Consider the following 18322-nt stretch of genomic DNA (forward strand, 5'->3'; position numbering starts at 1 on the left):
ACATTTTACATCATGTTCTAACAACAACAAAAAAATTGTCAATTCGAAACACATTTGTATTTTTTGTGACTAATAAATATGTATTGTAATGAAGTGATAGACTTCAACACACCCGCACACAAACACACAAAATAAACACAAACACTACCAATGGGAAATTGGAACGACACCCTTCCGATGCGGAGGCGGTGAGAAATTTACATAAAAATAAGAAACAATACATTTATAAACAAGCATACTCTCTCAAGTATATGAGAACACATATAAGATAGCTTTTTTCGTGTATTTTTTTTTCTTTGAAAATTTTGGAAATAATAAAATAAGCAAATGAGTTAAAAACTCTACACAAACTATTTGTTTTGTTATTGTTGTAAGAACCACCTTTTTGATTACTGCGAGTATTCGATGTTTAAGCAGTCCCCATCAAAGGTGCAGTGGAATGCGATGTTATTATTTTGGTTCATGACTATGCTAATTATGACGGTTTAGAAAACGTGTGTACGTGTTGACAAACGATATCGGCAGCGTATGGCGAAATATGCACAAACATCACGCTTGTTAATTGCACTTGCTTTACACTCACACTGTTACAATTTCCTCTAATAGATCGCTATCCTCTATTGATCTTGTTTTCACATTGCCAAATTTTAAATCAAAACAAAAACACATCTGACATTCCACTGTACTAATGACTACCAGCTGTCTCTCCAGGTTCTTTGTTGTTTTGCTATCCTGTGTTTCACGTGTGTTTGTCCAACCGTTTTATCGGAAGTTTTCCGTCTCCTCGTGTCCTGTCTCTTTCTCTCTATCCATCCAGTGATTTGACAGCAAACAGTGATCCGGTGTTTTAACGCTTCCGTTCTACTATTGTTTTCCCTACAGACGCCTTTGCGATATTCTGGAGTGCCAAGAGTGAGTATGCTGGCCCGATCGTGGGCCCCGTCTTGTGACACACCCACACGAAAATCTATGTGCATTGTTATTAACTTGTTTTTATGATTTGAATCCCACGAACAAATCGTCACGATCACCACCGCGAACACATCTCAAAATTCTACTCAGCTCGATACATACACCACTACTACCACCACTTATCGCACCCCAATGCCATACGTCGCCCATAAGCGCATTGTTCCACTGACGGGATTCGCCACGTCGCCGTCTAGGGTGACCATATCGCCGGTCCGGGTGTACGGTTCGCCCGTTCGCGTTCTCCGATCGCCGGTCCGAGTCCTCGGGTCGCCGGTTCGAGTGATCTCGTCACCGATCCGAACCGTGGTCCGGGCCGTCCGGTCGCCAGTTCGCATCATCTCCTCGCCGGCACGCGTAGTCACCATCCGGCCGTCCTACCTGCGTCCGTCGATCGTCAACAAAGAATTCGATCGTATCGAACGCAAATACCGTGCCAGTCCCGTAAGTAGCGCCCTCGAGCAGTATTACAACACGCCATCCTACTTGGTAAGAATCGATGTTCCATGAACGTACACAGCCAATCCCCTTGGACGACAGACGTAGAGCTCCCTGCCGGCTTATCTATCTTTTATTCTCCTGTCGCCTATCAGCAATCTTTTATTCGGATGATAAAAATGGAAATATCTCACCTGCTACGAGCTACATCCCTCTCACTACACATCGCCAACATGCGTCGCACCTTCTGTGCGATGACCTTGACCCAGTTTTGCGTTCATTCACCTCATCTGACGATGGCCACCCACAGTGTCATCAATCATCACTCACATTGGCGTTGAAGTGCCATCAGGGCACTTCGACATGGGACACTTCACGCCATGGTTTATCAAAATACATACACGGGAACACGGGATGGTTTTGTATTCACTCCCGAAGGTCATAAGTCATACATATATGCTTAAAACAGCGGCTAACACAAAGTCTTTAACTTATCTTCCGTATTCGAGCGTAGAGAGATTATATTCGAAAACACCAGTAAATCAGTGCGCAATACTTTTTTCCTGACATTTAATGTTATTTACTAATCCTCTGAACAAACTGTGCTTGTGAACTCTTGTATTGCTAAGCGAATCTTCTTTCATATGAGACTTGAAATAGAACATATTTTTTATACAGTGCGGCACAACGACTCCAGTTTGACACAGTTTACATCGGCGACGACACAGTCCGTGGATATCATTAATTTAACGACGGCTATTAAAAGTCTCCACAAAAAGATTTTTTCACTAAGAGCATGGACGTCCATGAAGGTAAGAGTGTTTTTTTGCGCGTCGCAAGCCCATTCATCCTCTGTGGTAATCAGAGTCTAGATTTATTTTAAGATTTGGATTCCACTAGTTAGATATAGATTATTGTTTATATGCAAGTCAACGAAACGGACTAGAGGATTTTTCCAGGTGTCAAACGTCTACGCATAATCGACCAAAATAGATCCAGTGATCTTCCGTCTTTCCTTTAGTAGTTGACAAAAAAGGAAAAAAATAAATTGGAAATTGGAACAACTCCTCATGATTTGCTCACAGGTCTCGTCCATCCCGAGGAAATTCTGGCCCTGGCTGATAGGCCCGAATTTCTTGAAACAGCCATTTTCTTCTGGAAACTACGCCTGGGACTTTGTTTGCCGCGAGGTCCTGCTGGGTTACGAATCTGGCATCGGTCGGAGTAATCGGTATTCCGTGTTATGTCGATGAAAAAAATGGCTTTATTACGGAACACGATTGATAAGAACGAAACATAGCTTGGTCGTCACCTCCTGACAAACGAAAATCTCTCTTTGCCACACTGAGCGAGCAATATCGTGTTATACTGAATTAGCTGCCACCTAAATAAAAATCGAGATATTCCGGTGCGGACGTTGTCAAGCTTATGAACTTTGATTTTGATCGTATAGCCGAACTTATATTCAGTAATCGGAACAATGACTGCCGTTTACCTTTCCGGCTTGATTCGATAGATAATAAGTTGAACATCGCTTCCGTGCAGATTGGGCCGGTGTATTAGCTGCCACCTGCTCTCCGGTAGAATTAGTCTTGAATCGTGGAATGCCTCTCTCCGTCCCTCAAAAGGTTTCAGTGGCCTCCACGAAGGCAAAGAAATTGGGAGGCTTACTCTGTATTAAATTGAAAGTTATCCTATCTCGAGCAGCTTCTGCAGGCGGTTGACAACCTTAACCCTGTTGTAGCTGCAGCTCTGTTAGAAATTATGCCCCAACAAGATTAGCAGTCCTTGCGCAACGAGCAAAGATAGCATTCTATTGTAGCGGCATTCCATAGATCAGATTGCACTCAAATGTTTGACAATAGTCCAATCTTACGTCAGAGGAACTCTTGATTCAGTCTGTGAAACAGCGAACTCAAAAAGAAGAATGTCAGCATAAGATATCCTCCTCGATAATCTTAGATGGTCCTTGTGTTTTAACGAATTCTTCACGATCACGTTTAAATCAGAATGGACGATGTCGTAAATACCCTTCTAATGTTCGACAACTGGGAAAACCTACGAGGATTCGTGCAGAATCCTACGAAGATCCGTACAGAATCCTATGAGAATTCGAGCAGAATCATACGAGAATTAGTGATGAGGATTCGTGCAGAATCCTACAACAATTAGTGCAGAATTCAACGAGGATTCGTGCAGAATCCTACAAGGATACGTGAAGAATCGTACGAAGGTCCGTGCAGAATCCTACGAGGATTCGTGCAGAATCCTACGAGGATTCGTGCAGAATCCTACGAGGATTCGTGCAGAATCCTACGAGGATTCGTGCAGAATCCTACAAGGATTCGTGCAGAATCCTACAAGGATTCGTGCAGAATCCTACAAGGATTCGTGCAGAATCCTACAAGGATTCGTGCAGAATCCTACAAGGATTCGTGCAGAATCCTACAAGGATTCGTGCAGAATCCTACAAGGATTCGTGCAGAATCCTACAAGGATTCGTGCAGAATCCTACAAGGATTCGTGCAGAATCCTACAAGGATTCGTGCAGAATCCTACAAGGATTCGTGCAGAATCCTACAAGGATTCGTGCAGAATCCTACAAGGATTCGTGCAGAATCCTACAAGGATTCGTGCAGAATCCTACAAGGATTCGTGCGATGATTAGTGCAGAATCCTACGAGGATTCGTGCAGAATCCTACGAGGATTCGTGCAGAATCCTACGAGGATTCGCACAGATTCCCACGATGATTCATGCAGAATCTTACGAGGATTCGAGCAGATCCTACGAGGATTCGTGCAGAATTCTACGAGGATTCATGCAGAATCCTACGATGGTTTGTGCAGAATTGTCAAAGAATTCGTGCAGAATCCTACGAGAATTCGTGCAGAATCCTACGAGGATTCGTGCAGAATCATACGAGGATTCATGCAAAATCCTACAAGGATTTGTGCAGAATCCTATGAGGATTCGTGCAGAATCCTATGAGGATTCGTGCAGAATCCTATGAGGATTCGTGCAGAATCCTATGAGGATTCGTGCAGAATCCTATGAGGATTCGTGCAGAATCCTATGAGGATTCGTGCAGAATCCTATGAGGATTCGTGCAGAATCCTACGAGGATTCTACGAGGATTCATGCAGAGTCCTACGAGGATTTGTGCAGCATCCTACGAGTATTTGTGCAGAATCCTACGAGGATTCTTGAAGAATCCTATGACGATTCGTGCAGAATCCTACGAGGATTCGTGCAAAATCCTACAAGGATTCGGGCAGAAGCCTACGAGGATTCGTGCAGATTCCTATGATGTTCCGTGCAGAATCTTATGAGGATTCGTGCAGATTCAACGAGGATTCTTGCAGAGTCCTACGAGGATTCATGCAGAATCCTACGAGGATTCGTGCAGCATCCCACGAGGATTTGTGCTAAATTCTACGATGCTTCGTGCAGAATCTTCCAAGGATTCGTGCAGAATCTTACGAGGGCTAGTGCAAAATCCTACGATGATTCGTGTACATTGGTGTACAAGGGTTCGTGCAGAATAGTACAAGGATTCGTGCAGAATGCTCCGAGGATTCGTGCAGAATCCTATGGGGATTTCATGGGGACATATTTTGCAATTAGTGGTCCAAGAGTTCACAATCATCCCAGTTCAACATCGTGGCGCTGCTAACCCTACACTTTCCTGTTAAACGCTTGTTGTTGACGTGACCATCATCTGTCGACGATTCGAACTGCCTACTTGGATGCAATGCTCCAAACAAACACAACTAAAGCACGCAGCCAAATGTAGAGTTCGTTTACGCTTCGTCGACAAAAAAACTCTGAATGTTATGTGGTTTCACAAATGGAAAGAAAAACCTCCCGCTCTATATCGAATCACTTTTATCGTCGAACACGTACAGGAATTCGAGGATGAGAAGCGTGAAATCCGTAACTCGAGCGCACTGCTGCTGCGCCAGTTGAACGATCCAGTGCCACGCGTACTAAGCCCATCGCTCCAAACAGCTGCTCCAGCCATCGAACCAAAGTACGCATCATCCCACGCAGTATTGCACATTCGCACAGTATTTTCGCTACATCACTAACTTTTTTATTTGCCCATTGAACTTTTTTTTTTCAAAGTCCCAAGCGGTGGGTCTATGATCCATTCAGCCACCACAACAAGCTCAACAGCGAGACGTACGTCAAGAACACCATCACCGACCCGCTGCGCAGTGTTGCCAGGGACATTGAAGCCATGGCCAGATACCACTCGCCTGCTTCCCGTTACGTCGGTAAGTGTCATCCGCTCAGTGCGCTTATTCCTTTTGCAGTAGTTTAGCCAATTCTAGTGAAAAACGAAAAAAATATCTTCCTATCTATCGCTATTACTTTTCCTGCTATTCGAGTTTTCAGTAGTTTGATTACAAATCTGCATCCTGGTTAAAGCCAAGTTTCTTCCCTTCGACGCATCACGCAATCTCGCTTTGTACTACGGTTGAGCAAAATCACCCAGCCCATAATGTGCGCCATCCCATTGTTACATTTGTGAAGAAAGTGTCCGTGTTTTTTGATAGTTTTTCCTCGTTTTCTTCCTACGCTTAATGGTGCTGTTCGCAACACATCCGACGGCCATTGAATCACTGTAACCACTTATACTGCGCCTACATTTTCGCCGGCTTATTCGCTCGATCCCACGAACCCCTCGGTGATGCCGTTCCCCAAATCGTTCCAACAAAACAAAAACAGAATACGTCATGTTGGACGATATCCTCTGGCGTTACACGTACTACGTAGATGATGATGGTTAGTATTGACATTTTGTATTTTGGTAAAGCCATTGTGGAAAAACCTGTGTCCTTTCCTGTGCACTGAATGTTGTCGAGCGGAGAACGAGAGAGTTGGACCTTGGAGACTCCTTGATGGGATCCAAGTGCGCAGCGAGAGTTTGTTTACATTTTCGTCACCCACCGCCATTTTGGATATTTGTTATCTGTCAAAAGGTATTGTTGTCACCGATTGTGGTAAATTAAACGAATCAGAGTGGAAATTCCACTGTTTAGGAGTTAATTCGTATGTAGGCTAATGAATAGCAGCCCCTTTTTGTTCCATTCGAGCCATTGATTTTTCTCTACCAAAACTGTGATTAACCAAAGCAAAAACTAAAAGCAACTAGACAATTCGTTTTCCTGATCTGTATCTTATTGAAGGGTGAATTTTGATTTTAAAACAAAACTATTCGGATTTTTCTTCGCTCCCGACAACAAGGCAAGAATCATTTGGCGAGTACGCGTATTATAGGATCCAAGGCGTACCCGAAGAGCAAGCCACGAGTCTATAACTATGACACTGCCCGGGTGGGCAGAGATGTCAACGTCATGTCGCACTATAAGTCGAACCGCAGCCAGGCCACGGCTGACGTCGAGGAAGGTAAGCAAGAACGGAACCAGCGTAGATTGAACAAACTGGAAAACCAGAAAGCCACTCATCAACAGCAGACAGAACCAATACTTTCGCAACCACCACCACCACCGCCACCAGAACAAACGTCGCCAGCGGCGACGGATGAATGTCAAGAATGATCTCACCTTGTCATGATAAGTTAGAACAGAAACCATCAAAACACACTCAAAACACCATCAAAATGTCAATCACTATCCGCGATGAGCACTGAACATTTCACTTAGAACATCCCATTCCCAACAATTGGAAACATGCACGCATCCCCAATCACACTACCAGTAACACTGTCCAACATAACAAAACAACACAAATTATAGCACGCAACAATGATTTTCAAATGACTTCTAGTGGTATACATGTATTGGTGTTGCACTGCTGCTTTCTGGCTGTCAGTTTTCTCCCGGCTCTGCGAGCATGACCGCATCATTCCAGTACTCTAAATGCATCTACGCCATCTATCTGTGATTGTTATTTCTCACCTGTAATTCCCCTCAAGATGTGTGCGCACCCCTCGTTTCTAAGCCCCATTTTGACTTTTGGTTTGACAACGCAAAGTGGCTGCGTGCGCAGTACACTGCTTATAAAGGAACGATCCGTCGCACTACAATGTACAGATGTTTTACCCCGATTTTCTACCGTTCTTCTCATCCTCTCAGATCGCCATTTTTACTACTATAAACCACGTACAGTTCTATTAAAGTTCTTCGCCTATCCCGTCACATCGTTCTATACTTATCGCGTGTAAATACCAACCGAACCGCCACGAATTCATCGATTGTTTGTGAATTTATTACATCCTATACAAATCACGTCACGCCTAGCAGTGTAAAAGTATTGATCATTTTCTTGGAAAAAAAAAACAAAACAAAAATCGAATCGATAACGAACATGTCACGTCGAGAACGAATTTTCCTAAAATCGAATAAATAATACGAAACTTCTCACCAATGAATTACGTTTTTTCCCTTTCTATGCCACACCGCGCGTCAGTCAATACTAAAATCAAAAAGTATCTCGAGAAGTACTACCTGAAGCACGCTTACAAAGTACCGGACGAATTCAGGGAATTTGTTCATCAGTAAATCTAGGAACGGCCCTTCTAGGTCTCACGTGTTTCCCTCCCGTAAGAGCCTAGTAGAAAGAGAGAAAACTAAGACGTTTTGAGAGATCACATAATTCAGCCTGCACCGGTAATTTATGCGCCTGATGTGCAAACCGAACGTTAAGGTACAAAGTGACTAACAACGATTCGCTTAGTATGCCCACAGATAGACACACGTACATCTAGATTATTTTTTCGAATGCTCGTTAAATGTAAACTCGAAGAAAATCAAAATCGACCGTTCTAAGTCTGTTTGTCTGTGGTTTGTCTTTGTCTCAAAATGCTACTAGAAGTTCAAAATTGAAAATCATATTCGACACACTTACACAAAATTGTCTGCACTTTGTTCGGATTTTCAACTGGGTAACTATTTCGGAAAATATCATCATTTAAATCTTTTCCCTTGAATACGGTTTGCATTGAGATGTTTTGGATAAAAATGTTCCTCAGTTTGCAATCTAAACAAAATTACTCACAAATATCGACCGTAGCTTCCCTCCTCCACTTCTCATTTGACTTAAATTTTTAAATGTCCTCTGAAGTTTAAACCCATTTCCTTCGTTTCACTTCAATTTCGCTGTTTCAAACCCGCTAATTCTGTGATGCACAGTCTACGCCGGAATCCAACGAAAACGTCAAAGAAGAATTCAAAGAGCAATGATCAGGGACGCCAAAGAAGCTTTGGAAGACTACAAGTAATGAATGACACAAAACGCATCTACTACTTTCTCGTCTACACCCTATCAAACGCAGCCAAATGACATTTTCCTTATTTCTCTTCGCCCTCTCCAAACAGTCATAGCAGGCTGTCGAAGAAAACTTCTACTCTCGCGGCTCATAAGAAACGCAAAGCTCTCACTGATGTTATACGAGAAATGGAATCAGAGCAAACACAAGTAATACTTTTCAACACTGACTGACTGCAATCAGCTCTCACACACTCACAAATCGATCGGAAACGGTACAAACGGATTAAAAACAAAACAAAAACAAACCCATACAGAATTCATACACCAATTGGCCGCGTCCCTTCGTTACTCACCTATGGATACCAGAATGTTGTACCTACCTCGAAAGAAATTTTACGTGTTTCGCATTGTTCCGTTACTCCGTAACTGATTAGTCTTTCCATTGTTTATTTCTACCTTTCTCCTGCCGTCGACAGTAAAAATAAAAAATAACCTCTTCCGTCAGAGTCTGTACGGTAAGCACACCCGCACCTACCACAACATGTGCAACCCGAACCAGCGGAGCATGCACAACGGCAAATTCGTCTGGCAGAACTATAAGAGCTACAAACCCTAACAACCCTTCCCCCCAGTTCTGATGATTGATTCCCCGATGGTCGACCCAAGGCCCTACTGATCGGTTGGTAGAAAACAGAAGTCTTTGTTCTATGTTGATGGTTAACGATCGGCCATTGTTTTTTGCTAACGTTCTATGTTAAACATTTCCATTTGGTTGCGTACTGTGGATCCATTCATATCGATATTTCAAAGATTGCTAATGCTGTAAGGGTGATACATCGTGCAGAATGCTACAAAGGCTCGTTCAGAATACTACGAGATTTCGTGCAATACCTTGCGAGGTTTTGTTCAGATTCCTTTGAGGTTTTGTACAGAATCCTACGATGAATCATGCACAATTTTTTTTATAGAATTTGTGCAAATTCCCGAAAGGGTTTGTGCAGAATCCTAAGAGGGTTGATGAAGTTTCATAACAGGATTTGAGCAGAATCAAACACGAATTTGTGCAGGATCCTACTAGGATTCATGCAGAATCCTTCAAGAATTCATGCAGAATCCTTCAAGGACTCGTGTAGAATCCTCCAAGGATTCGTGCAGAAACCTTTAAAGGTTCGAGCAAAATCCTTCAAGGAGACGTGCAGAATCCTTCAAGGAGACGTGCAGAATCCTTCAAGAAAACGTGCAGAATCCTTCAAGGAGACGTGCAGAATCCTTCAAGGAGACGTGCCGAATACTCCAAGGAATCGTGCAGAATCCCCTAAGGATTCGTGTAGAATACTTCCAGGATTCGTGTAGAATCCTTCCAGGATTCGTGTAGAATCCTTCCAGGATTCGTGTAGAATCCTTCAAGGATTCATGTAGAATCCTTCCAGGATTCGTGCAGAATCCTTCCAGGATTCGTGCAGAATCCTTCCAGGATTCGTGCAGAATCCTTCCAGGATTCGTGCAGAATCCTTCCAGGATTCGTGCAGAATCCTTCCAGGATTCGTGCAGAATCCCTCCAGGATTCGTGCAGAATCCCTCCAGGATTCGTGCAGAATCCTTCCAGGATTCGTGCAGAATCCTTCCAGAATTCGTGCAGAATCCTTCCAGGATTCTGCCAGGAATCCTTCCAGGATTCTGCCAGGAATCCTTCCAGGATTCGTGCAGAGTCCTTCCAGGATTTGTACAGAATCCTTCCATGATTCGTACAGAATCCTTCCAGGATTCGTACAGAATCCTTTAAGGATTCGTGCAAAATCCTTTAAGGATTCGTACAAAATCTTTCAAAGATTCATGCAGAATCCTTCAAGGAATCGTGGAGAACCCTTCAAGAATTCGTGCAGAATCCTTCAAAGAATCGTGGAGAATCCTTCAAGGAATTTAAGGATTCTTGTAGAATCCTTCAAGGGTTCGTGCAAAATCCTTCAAAAATTCGTGCAGAATCCTTCAAGGATTCGTGCAGAATCCTTCAAGAATTCGTGCAGATTCCTTCAAGGATTCGTGCAGAATCCTACAAGAATTCATGCAGAATCCTACAAGGATTCGTGCAGAATCCTACAGATGAGATTAAAAAATCCAATCCGTTTCGCCGAGTGGTTTCACTTTAGTTAAATTGCCGATCACATTTGTTTAGCTGCATACCTTGTCTCAAATCCAGTGTTGCCAGTTCTTCCTTCTGACGGGCAATCCCTGAACAAATTTAGTAATCAACTGTGTTTCGAAAAATTTGTCACCCAATGTATCACACGTTCGTTCACCGTCACGTCGTAGACATTCGCACACCGACATCGAATCATCAAGTTCACACCGAAAACAACAACACATCAAAACAAACTCACACCATTCTGACGTTCGAATTTCTAATTTTCTCTCTTTCTGTGTCGTGACTATTCTCTGTCTCTGTTTACTCAAACCATCCTACTTGTTCACCAATCTTCCGTTCTTTTTTTCCGCTAATACCTTTTCTAATGTTGTTCTAATTGCAGTACGCACTGAAACTGAAACTGAAACAGAAACTAACGTTGTTCGCAAGTCGAAACTCGGGGATAAAAAGGGCATCTATAGCAGCGACATTAACTTGGATGCTTAACGAACTGAAATCCTGAAAACATGAAACGAAAACACTGCCCTTTTTCTCCATAGCAAGAAAAACAATGCACGCCAGCTACGTTCTTTTGTTTTCGTTTCACCTTTATAAAAAATCAATCGCTCAGATGCGAAATTCTCACAGATTAGAATATAAATTTTCGATTCAAATTCAGTATGATTTGCTCCCGTGCTGGTTGGCACGTTGCTATGTTTGCGATTTTTTTTTCATTTTGGTTATGTTTTTATTTGGTTGCTGTCACATTTAGGCTGCGTACTTGCGCAGACGCTGCTTGTTTCGGTTACACTTTGAATTCGGATAGAAAGCGCACAAAACTAAAAATCCAATTTTATTTGTCCAATGTGAAATTTTAATTTTACCCTCTAATGAAGTTCCATTTACGTCCTTTCTCGAAAATGTAAATCTAATCCACGTATGCATTTTACTTCACGCTAATGAAAAACAAACAAAACCACAACATTTTAAAGCTCTTTATGGAACAACGCCATTGATAATTTCCGTTTTGTTGGTTCGACGCGTAGAGTATGCTAGCAGATTATCAAAACCGAACCCGTTTACTCTAGAGATTGACATTTTAATGATAAGCTTAGCCTAAACATACAGAAAAACTCGCCTACTATGAACAGAGTTTCTATTTTGTTTCTCAGAGATAGAATATTTACAAATAACTAAACGAGAAAAAGAGTCTATTTACAGGGGATGAACAGAAGAGATAAAAACATAACCTTCAGCGTTACCTTGGTGATAACAAATAAACAAATTTATACTTTCTAAGAAAACTGAATCGAAACATTATATTTACAGCTAATCGTATACGGTAGAAACCGTTGAACAAATATGGAAACCTATGTAAATAAGTTAAGCGAACTTCCGGTCAAAGAAAATGATCAACAATAAATGCAAACGTAGAAGCTCTCTTTTAATTCTACATTTCTTTCTTCAGTAACCGCCACTTCCTGTAGTTCCGTTTGTGTGTAGACAATTTATGAATAGTAGCATGCCAGTCCCTTTCGGTACTATTCTTCTATTTTTGTAATATCTAGCTGTAGGTGTACAAAGCAAACCACGAGGTGCCCCCCAAAGTGCCACTCTGTGTATATTTTTAAAACGTATGATTTTTCAAACTTTCTTCACTTGATAAAACAAAATTCTTCAAAACAATCTGCCAACAAAACAAATCTCCCGAATTCGCCTGAGTTAACCCCTCAAAACGACCGATGAATGCGACTCCACAAACCAACTACTTGTTTAACCACTATTAAAAGTAAGTAAACTTCCTTACCGTTACCTTTTCGCTTGTCTAACGAATTGCACATTCATCATCCTACAAAATCGTGATCGTTGGCACTAACCATTAGAGCATTCAGCCCCATCATCGCTCCACTCACACTGATCGTACCGTTTGTTTTATTTTATTTTGCGTTTTTATTTTAATGTCTCCATACTAATTTCACCTCGAGCACACCAGAGACCGAGAACGCCAAAATCCGTACACGTTGCCTGCCGCACAAGGCAGCTCAAATTGGCAGCGTACTTTGGTGTGGCGAGGTACACGTTTTCGACAGAACTCAACTGACACCGGGACAATCGATGCTCCTTTGGGTCATTTCCTTGGAAACGGGACAACATCGCACCACCACACGCCTACTAATGTGCTCCCTAGTGCGCTCGTTAATCACGCATCAAAAACACTCGTTTGCTCCTTCTTCTAAGCCCTTTCTTTTCTCTTTCGCGCCTTCACTTCACGTAAGTTCATTCCTCGATACTAACGCCAACTCTCTCACTTTCGCTCTCACCTGCATATACCGCAACCAATCATCACGCGACCGCCTGCCATTGGCTCATCCACACCTAACCGCATTGTTCTTCTCGTTTTCGCTCTCGTCCACTCTCTGTTTCTCGCACTCTCGCACCTTCCCTGTTGAATCCACACACCCAGTGAGATTAAATCCAGCCCGGCCGACGCGCAAGTTCAACAACCCGAAGCTGTACGATGACCCCACCGACGCCAAGCTCAAGGACAAACAGGACAAAATCGATCGGGTCGCCGAGCTGAACAAGGTCCGCTACGAGCCGGTCAACCTGGAGCAGGAGCGCCGCAAGCTGCTGGATGAAACCAAGAAGAAGGAGGAGGAATCGTTGGAGCGCGAGCGCAAGCGCCAGGAGGACAAAGTCCGCCAGGAGGAGGAAGCCCGCGTGGCGGCCGAGGAAGCCGAACGCAAACGCGTCGAGGACGAGCGGCTCGCCGAAGAGGCTCGAGTGGCGGAGGAGGCGCGGTTAGCCGAGGAGGCACGACTGGCCGAGGAGGCCCAGAAGGTAAGACGTAAAGGCAGTATGGGGGTGTGGGCTGCAAAACTGTGGTATACCATACTATTTAATAGCTGAGGTCGTGTGCATACAATAGATTCAATATACCATAAATATCGAGTATATATGGGCCCTCCTTAGCCTAAGATGCGTGGCTATAAAGCAAGACCATGCTGAGGGTGACTGGGTTCGATTCCCGGTGCCAGTCTAGGTAATTTTCGGTTTGGAAATTGTCTAGACTTCTCTGGGCTTAAAAGTATCATCATGTTAGCCTCATGATATACGAATGCAAGAATAGTAACTTGGCATAGAAACTTCGCGGATAATAAAGCTGCGAGGCGGCAATGTCCCAGTGGGGGATGTAATGCCAATGGAGAAGAATATCAAGTATTTCTAATTCACTTACATTTCATGTTTTGTCCACGGTTCATACAAGTATTGGAAAATTTATATGAGTAGCTGTCCACTAGAGTGATTCAAATTTTGACTTTTTTGCACCCCGATGCTTAAACGATTGCATTTGCCATTTAAATAAACCTCCTAAATTTTTAGCTAATTTGGATGTAATTTGGTTGTGCACACGTCATTTGAAGTTTGTATGAAAATTACTATGGAAATCGACATTGGTGTAAAAGCTCGTTCCGTGAGGTGGCCCATGAACTATTTGAATATAAGCAACACGTCGACTTCATAAAACACTTTCTAAGCTGAAAGACAGTTGTTGTTGCGAAGCGATTTTACCTTTGTAAGCAAAGTTATGTATAAAACAAAAATGCTCATTATTGATATTGATGTTATTCTTTTACGTGTTAAATTAAATTTCCTACGATTCAGTGTTTCCTTAATAACTTTTCTTGTAAGCATCAAATCGTTTCGCAATAAAGATGAGCTGATTCCTTGCTAAATTTGCTATGTAGCCAATGTATTCATACGTTTTTGAAGCTTATTGGGAAGCGTTGTGGAGCGTTTTGCTTAAAAATTACTGTTTTCATATCGATTTTCATACAAACTTCATATTGCGCGTGCTCACTCAAATTACAACCAAATTAGCTAAAAATTTAGGATGATTGTTAAAATAGCAAATGTAATCGTTTAAGCACAGGGGAGCGAAAAAGTCAAAATTTGAATCAGTCTACTGTCCACGCTACTGTGGTATATGGATTGGACAGCCCCTTACATGTGCAGAGAGGGACAGAAGGTTCAGTTTTAATCGGATCTGTACCAACAGAGAGAGAGGGTTCACTTGGACAGAGAAAGAACTTGTCTAAGTGCCTCGAAATAATTGATTTTTTTTGTGAAATCATGAAGTTCGATACATCGCTAGACGACTTTCAGATCCCATCAAGAATCCTTAAGAGGACTATCAGGTTTTCGGAATGCCGCGAAACTTGAGCAACACCACATGTACCTAACACATGTTACAAGTAGAAATACTAAAATAAGAGATCGGCGAAGACGCCATGTTGTTTCCAATCGAACCGTCAAAAGCGGTTCCAATTCGATTTGTTTACTTATTTTATCCATAAGAAGCAAGCAAAAAGTTCTAGTGATGCCAGTATGACTTTCACGATTTCATACCTTTTCATACGTTGCCATTTCGACAGATTTTCACTCCACCGGTCTCTGGTTATTGGGCCACTTGCACTTACAAAAAGCCCAAAAGGAATCATTATAAAAACATATTGAGAAAATCTCACCAAATTGATCCATTCCCTGATGGCGGAAGCGAGAAATTCGTTCGAGCTTTGGTCACCCGATGTCAACCACTCGCACTTTTCTATGATATCGGTAATCAGTCGTATCGACGACAAGACTTTCCATTTGAACCGTAATTACTAGTTCTCACTGCACTTACAACACTTACGTCAACGGAAAATGATCCGAAAAAATAACGTGATAGCGAAATCCAAACACATTTGGTCGAAAAAACACTACGTCGTATGAACATATGGTCGAATGGAGATTTAGTCAAAATCTAATTTTAGAATGAAGAATCTTCGTACTTTTGGTCGAATGACGTTTGGTCGAAAGTGGATTTTCGAATGAATAAGCTTGATACATTTAGTCGAAGGACGTTCGTCGAATGGGTATTTGAAAGAAAGGATCAGTCAATAATAATTAAAAATAAATTATTTATTGCTGTATTTCAAAAGGTAACATAATTACTGCTCCAATATGGGTCCATAAAAAAAATAAATAATAGGACTTTGGCAAACCCCTATAACCAACTTCGATGAATCTATACCACCTGGTCAAAAGATATTCAGTAGTCCAATGATGTTTCGTCGAATGATTTTTTTTTCTTCTTTATTAAAGAGGCTTTCAGCTCTTGGCTGGTTCGCCTCTGCTACACGTCAAATGACACTTAGACGGAAAGACATTACGTTGAATAGACATTAGGTCGTATGAAAATTTGGTCGAAATTAAATTTTCAGCCAATAATTGGAAGTGAATTTTCCACTGGACTAATTATTGTTTGAATGAGTGAATGAAAGAGTAACAATGAAAGGAATAAGAAAACTATTAAAATTCGACCAAATGTCCCTTCAACTAAACGACCTTTCGATAAAATGTCATTTGACCAAATGTAATTCGACTAAATGTCAATCAACATTTGTTTCAAAGTCGACTACGATGAAGTATTGGCAAAATAACACTGATATCCAAAAGGACGCTTGCCGATTCCGACACGATCAGGATGGGCGCCGTGCTTGTATCGGATGCTCCCTTGAACAAAGCCGCTGTCTCAGCCGAGTATACCGAACACTGGTCGGTCAATCTGAGGTGTACCTGCAGATCTAGGCCGGAGCCATTGGCTTTAGGTCCATCAGAGTACCGGATTTTGGTATTTATGTTGAATCATTTTGCCAAAGATCGCCTGTGCTCGAGTTGGGTTGGTACCATTCCACAATTGTACCATGATTGACCAGTCAATTGTTAGAGTCTTGGCCTTCCAGCTTCGCGGCCCAACGCGGTGAAGTTCAGCCACGAGGAGAAGCTTAGAATTGGCCACCGCGTTAAGGGCAAAGTTTGTTTGAGCCTGCACTAAGCAAGCTTGCCCTTCTCGCTCCTGTACGCTCCAAGAACACCACTGCTCTGCATCCAATGGTCGCTGCTAGTTTGAAGCGGAATGGTAAAACACCGCCTTCAGCACATGTACCTAAAGCCAAAAGTTGATGTGAGCAGGTAAATGTGCTATCATAAATGGCGTCCGCCACTTGTCTTCTTATGTCTCGGTTACTCCTGGTCCTTGTGTATAGGTTATCGCTCGTAGCAAGTTGATGCGGGTCTTACAAGCCTCTTTTGTCCTCTCGAAATGAGGTCGAAATGTTAGGTGCCAGTCAATCGTCACGCCGAGGTCCTTTAGTGTCTTTTTTGTAGGAATCGGATGACCTCCGACTTTGATGAGTTCACGCGGTGGTACATGCCTTGAGTCACAGATGTGAAGCCTAAGCCTAGCACATTTACCTGCTGCAATTTCAAAACCTACATCCCGGGCCCAATTAGTAACTGCTGTCACTGCTGCCTGTAGCTTTCTTCTTATACTCCTGTGAAGAAGTTCCGTAGAAATGCCAGCATGTTTCCACTCCAGTGATGCCTCATTTCTTAAGCTCTATATTTTCACCGTTTTTCCAGAGCGAATTCCAGCTCCTCCATAGAAACTAGTATATTGAACACTGTTGGGTAGCCGGCTTACCTCCTTCGGTTTTTTGGCAGTGGAACCCTTGCCGACTCCAACACTACTTTGGGGACCTTGTTTCCCGTCCTACTCCCGTACCAGTGGGTAGATGATTTGGGACCGTTTTTCCCTTCTTTCCAGTGAGCAGTCCAGTGGCTGGGAGTTTCCGTTAAATGTCACCAGTAACACTCGCGGGTTAATTATACAAAACACGACATTTATTAAAACCAACACTAATCAATTTAACATTTATTAAAGAACTATATTAACTTAACTACGGACAAAATTTAACCGTGATATATTCCCGTCGGCGATCGGAGCGTACTGACTCTCATCTGCTACAACGGTCATCCTCTAGCCTATGGTCAGCCATGTGTAGAGACTCTCCTACGAACGTTCGGGTGGTCATCAGGGAAAAGAATAGTTTTCTCTTCCCTTCTATCTGCTGCTCTCGATATCAGCCAGCCATCGGTTTGTGTTGCTGCCTTGTGATCCATGCAGATGGAAGATTTACCGCGAAACGATAGCGAAATCCAGACAACAGAACTGCAATTGCCTTTGCACATCAGCTTGACTGGTCAGCTGTAGTAGCGACGGTGATTTTAACCCAGGGCTGTTCAGTCTCGCACATCCTCACCCACCCAGAATATTGCCAAATTTCTGAAAATAAATAGAAATCCTCTTCGACGGGATGGGAATTGGAAAGGTATAGGAGTAGGTGATTACAGCAATGGTACATCTTCTTCTTCGCGGCTAATTGGTAATGGAAGCAAACAAATTTTTCAACCGGACGTTTTAGTTCCCCCGAAGAAGTTTTCAGTGTCACGACTCTCACAATATTATCTTCGCCGGGATGTAATGCGATGATTCTTGCTAACTTCCATCTCATCGGAGGTAAATTATCGTCCTTCACAACTACAAGCTTGCCTACATCAACTCGAACTGCTGGTTTCCACCTCTTCGCTTTTCCTCGCAGTTGACTCAAATATTCTCTACGCCATCTCACCCAGTATAGCTTTAGCTTTTACTGCATAAAATTATAAT

At 42.6% G+C, this 18322-nt stretch overlaps 1 protein-coding gene across 14 annotated transcripts in view; it reads left to right on the forward strand.

Annotated features, from left to right (window-relative positions):
* LOC134220301 (uncharacterized protein CG45076-like) overlaps positions 1-18322 on the forward strand; it is a 59944-nt gene that overhangs the window by 31076 nt on the left and 10546 nt on the right. For 3 of the 14 annotated variants that reach the window (XM_062699316.1, XM_062699340.1, XM_062699360.1), the window contains exons 2-8: positions 883-912; positions 1063-1458; positions 5315-5439; positions 5535-5686; positions 6141-6197; positions 6660-6821; positions 13232-13608. In XM_062699316.1, the coding sequence (XP_062555300.1) occupies positions 883-912; positions 1063-1458; positions 5315-5439; positions 5535-5686; positions 6141-6197; positions 6660-6821; positions 13232-13608 (1299 nt within the window). The remainder of the gene's footprint in view (positions 1-882; positions 913-1062; positions 1459-5314; positions 5440-5534; positions 5687-6140; positions 6198-6659; positions 6822-13231; positions 13609-18322) is intronic. The other 11 variants (XM_062699408.1, XM_062699411.1, XM_062699367.1 and 8 more) reach the window with 8 other exon arrangements.

This window comes from Armigeres subalbatus, chromosome 1 (genome assembly GCF_024139115.2).
Source record: "Armigeres subalbatus isolate Guangzhou_Male chromosome 1, GZ_Asu_2, whole genome shotgun sequence".
Taxonomy (NCBI): domain Eukaryota; kingdom Metazoa; phylum Arthropoda; class Insecta; order Diptera; family Culicidae; genus Armigeres; species Armigeres subalbatus.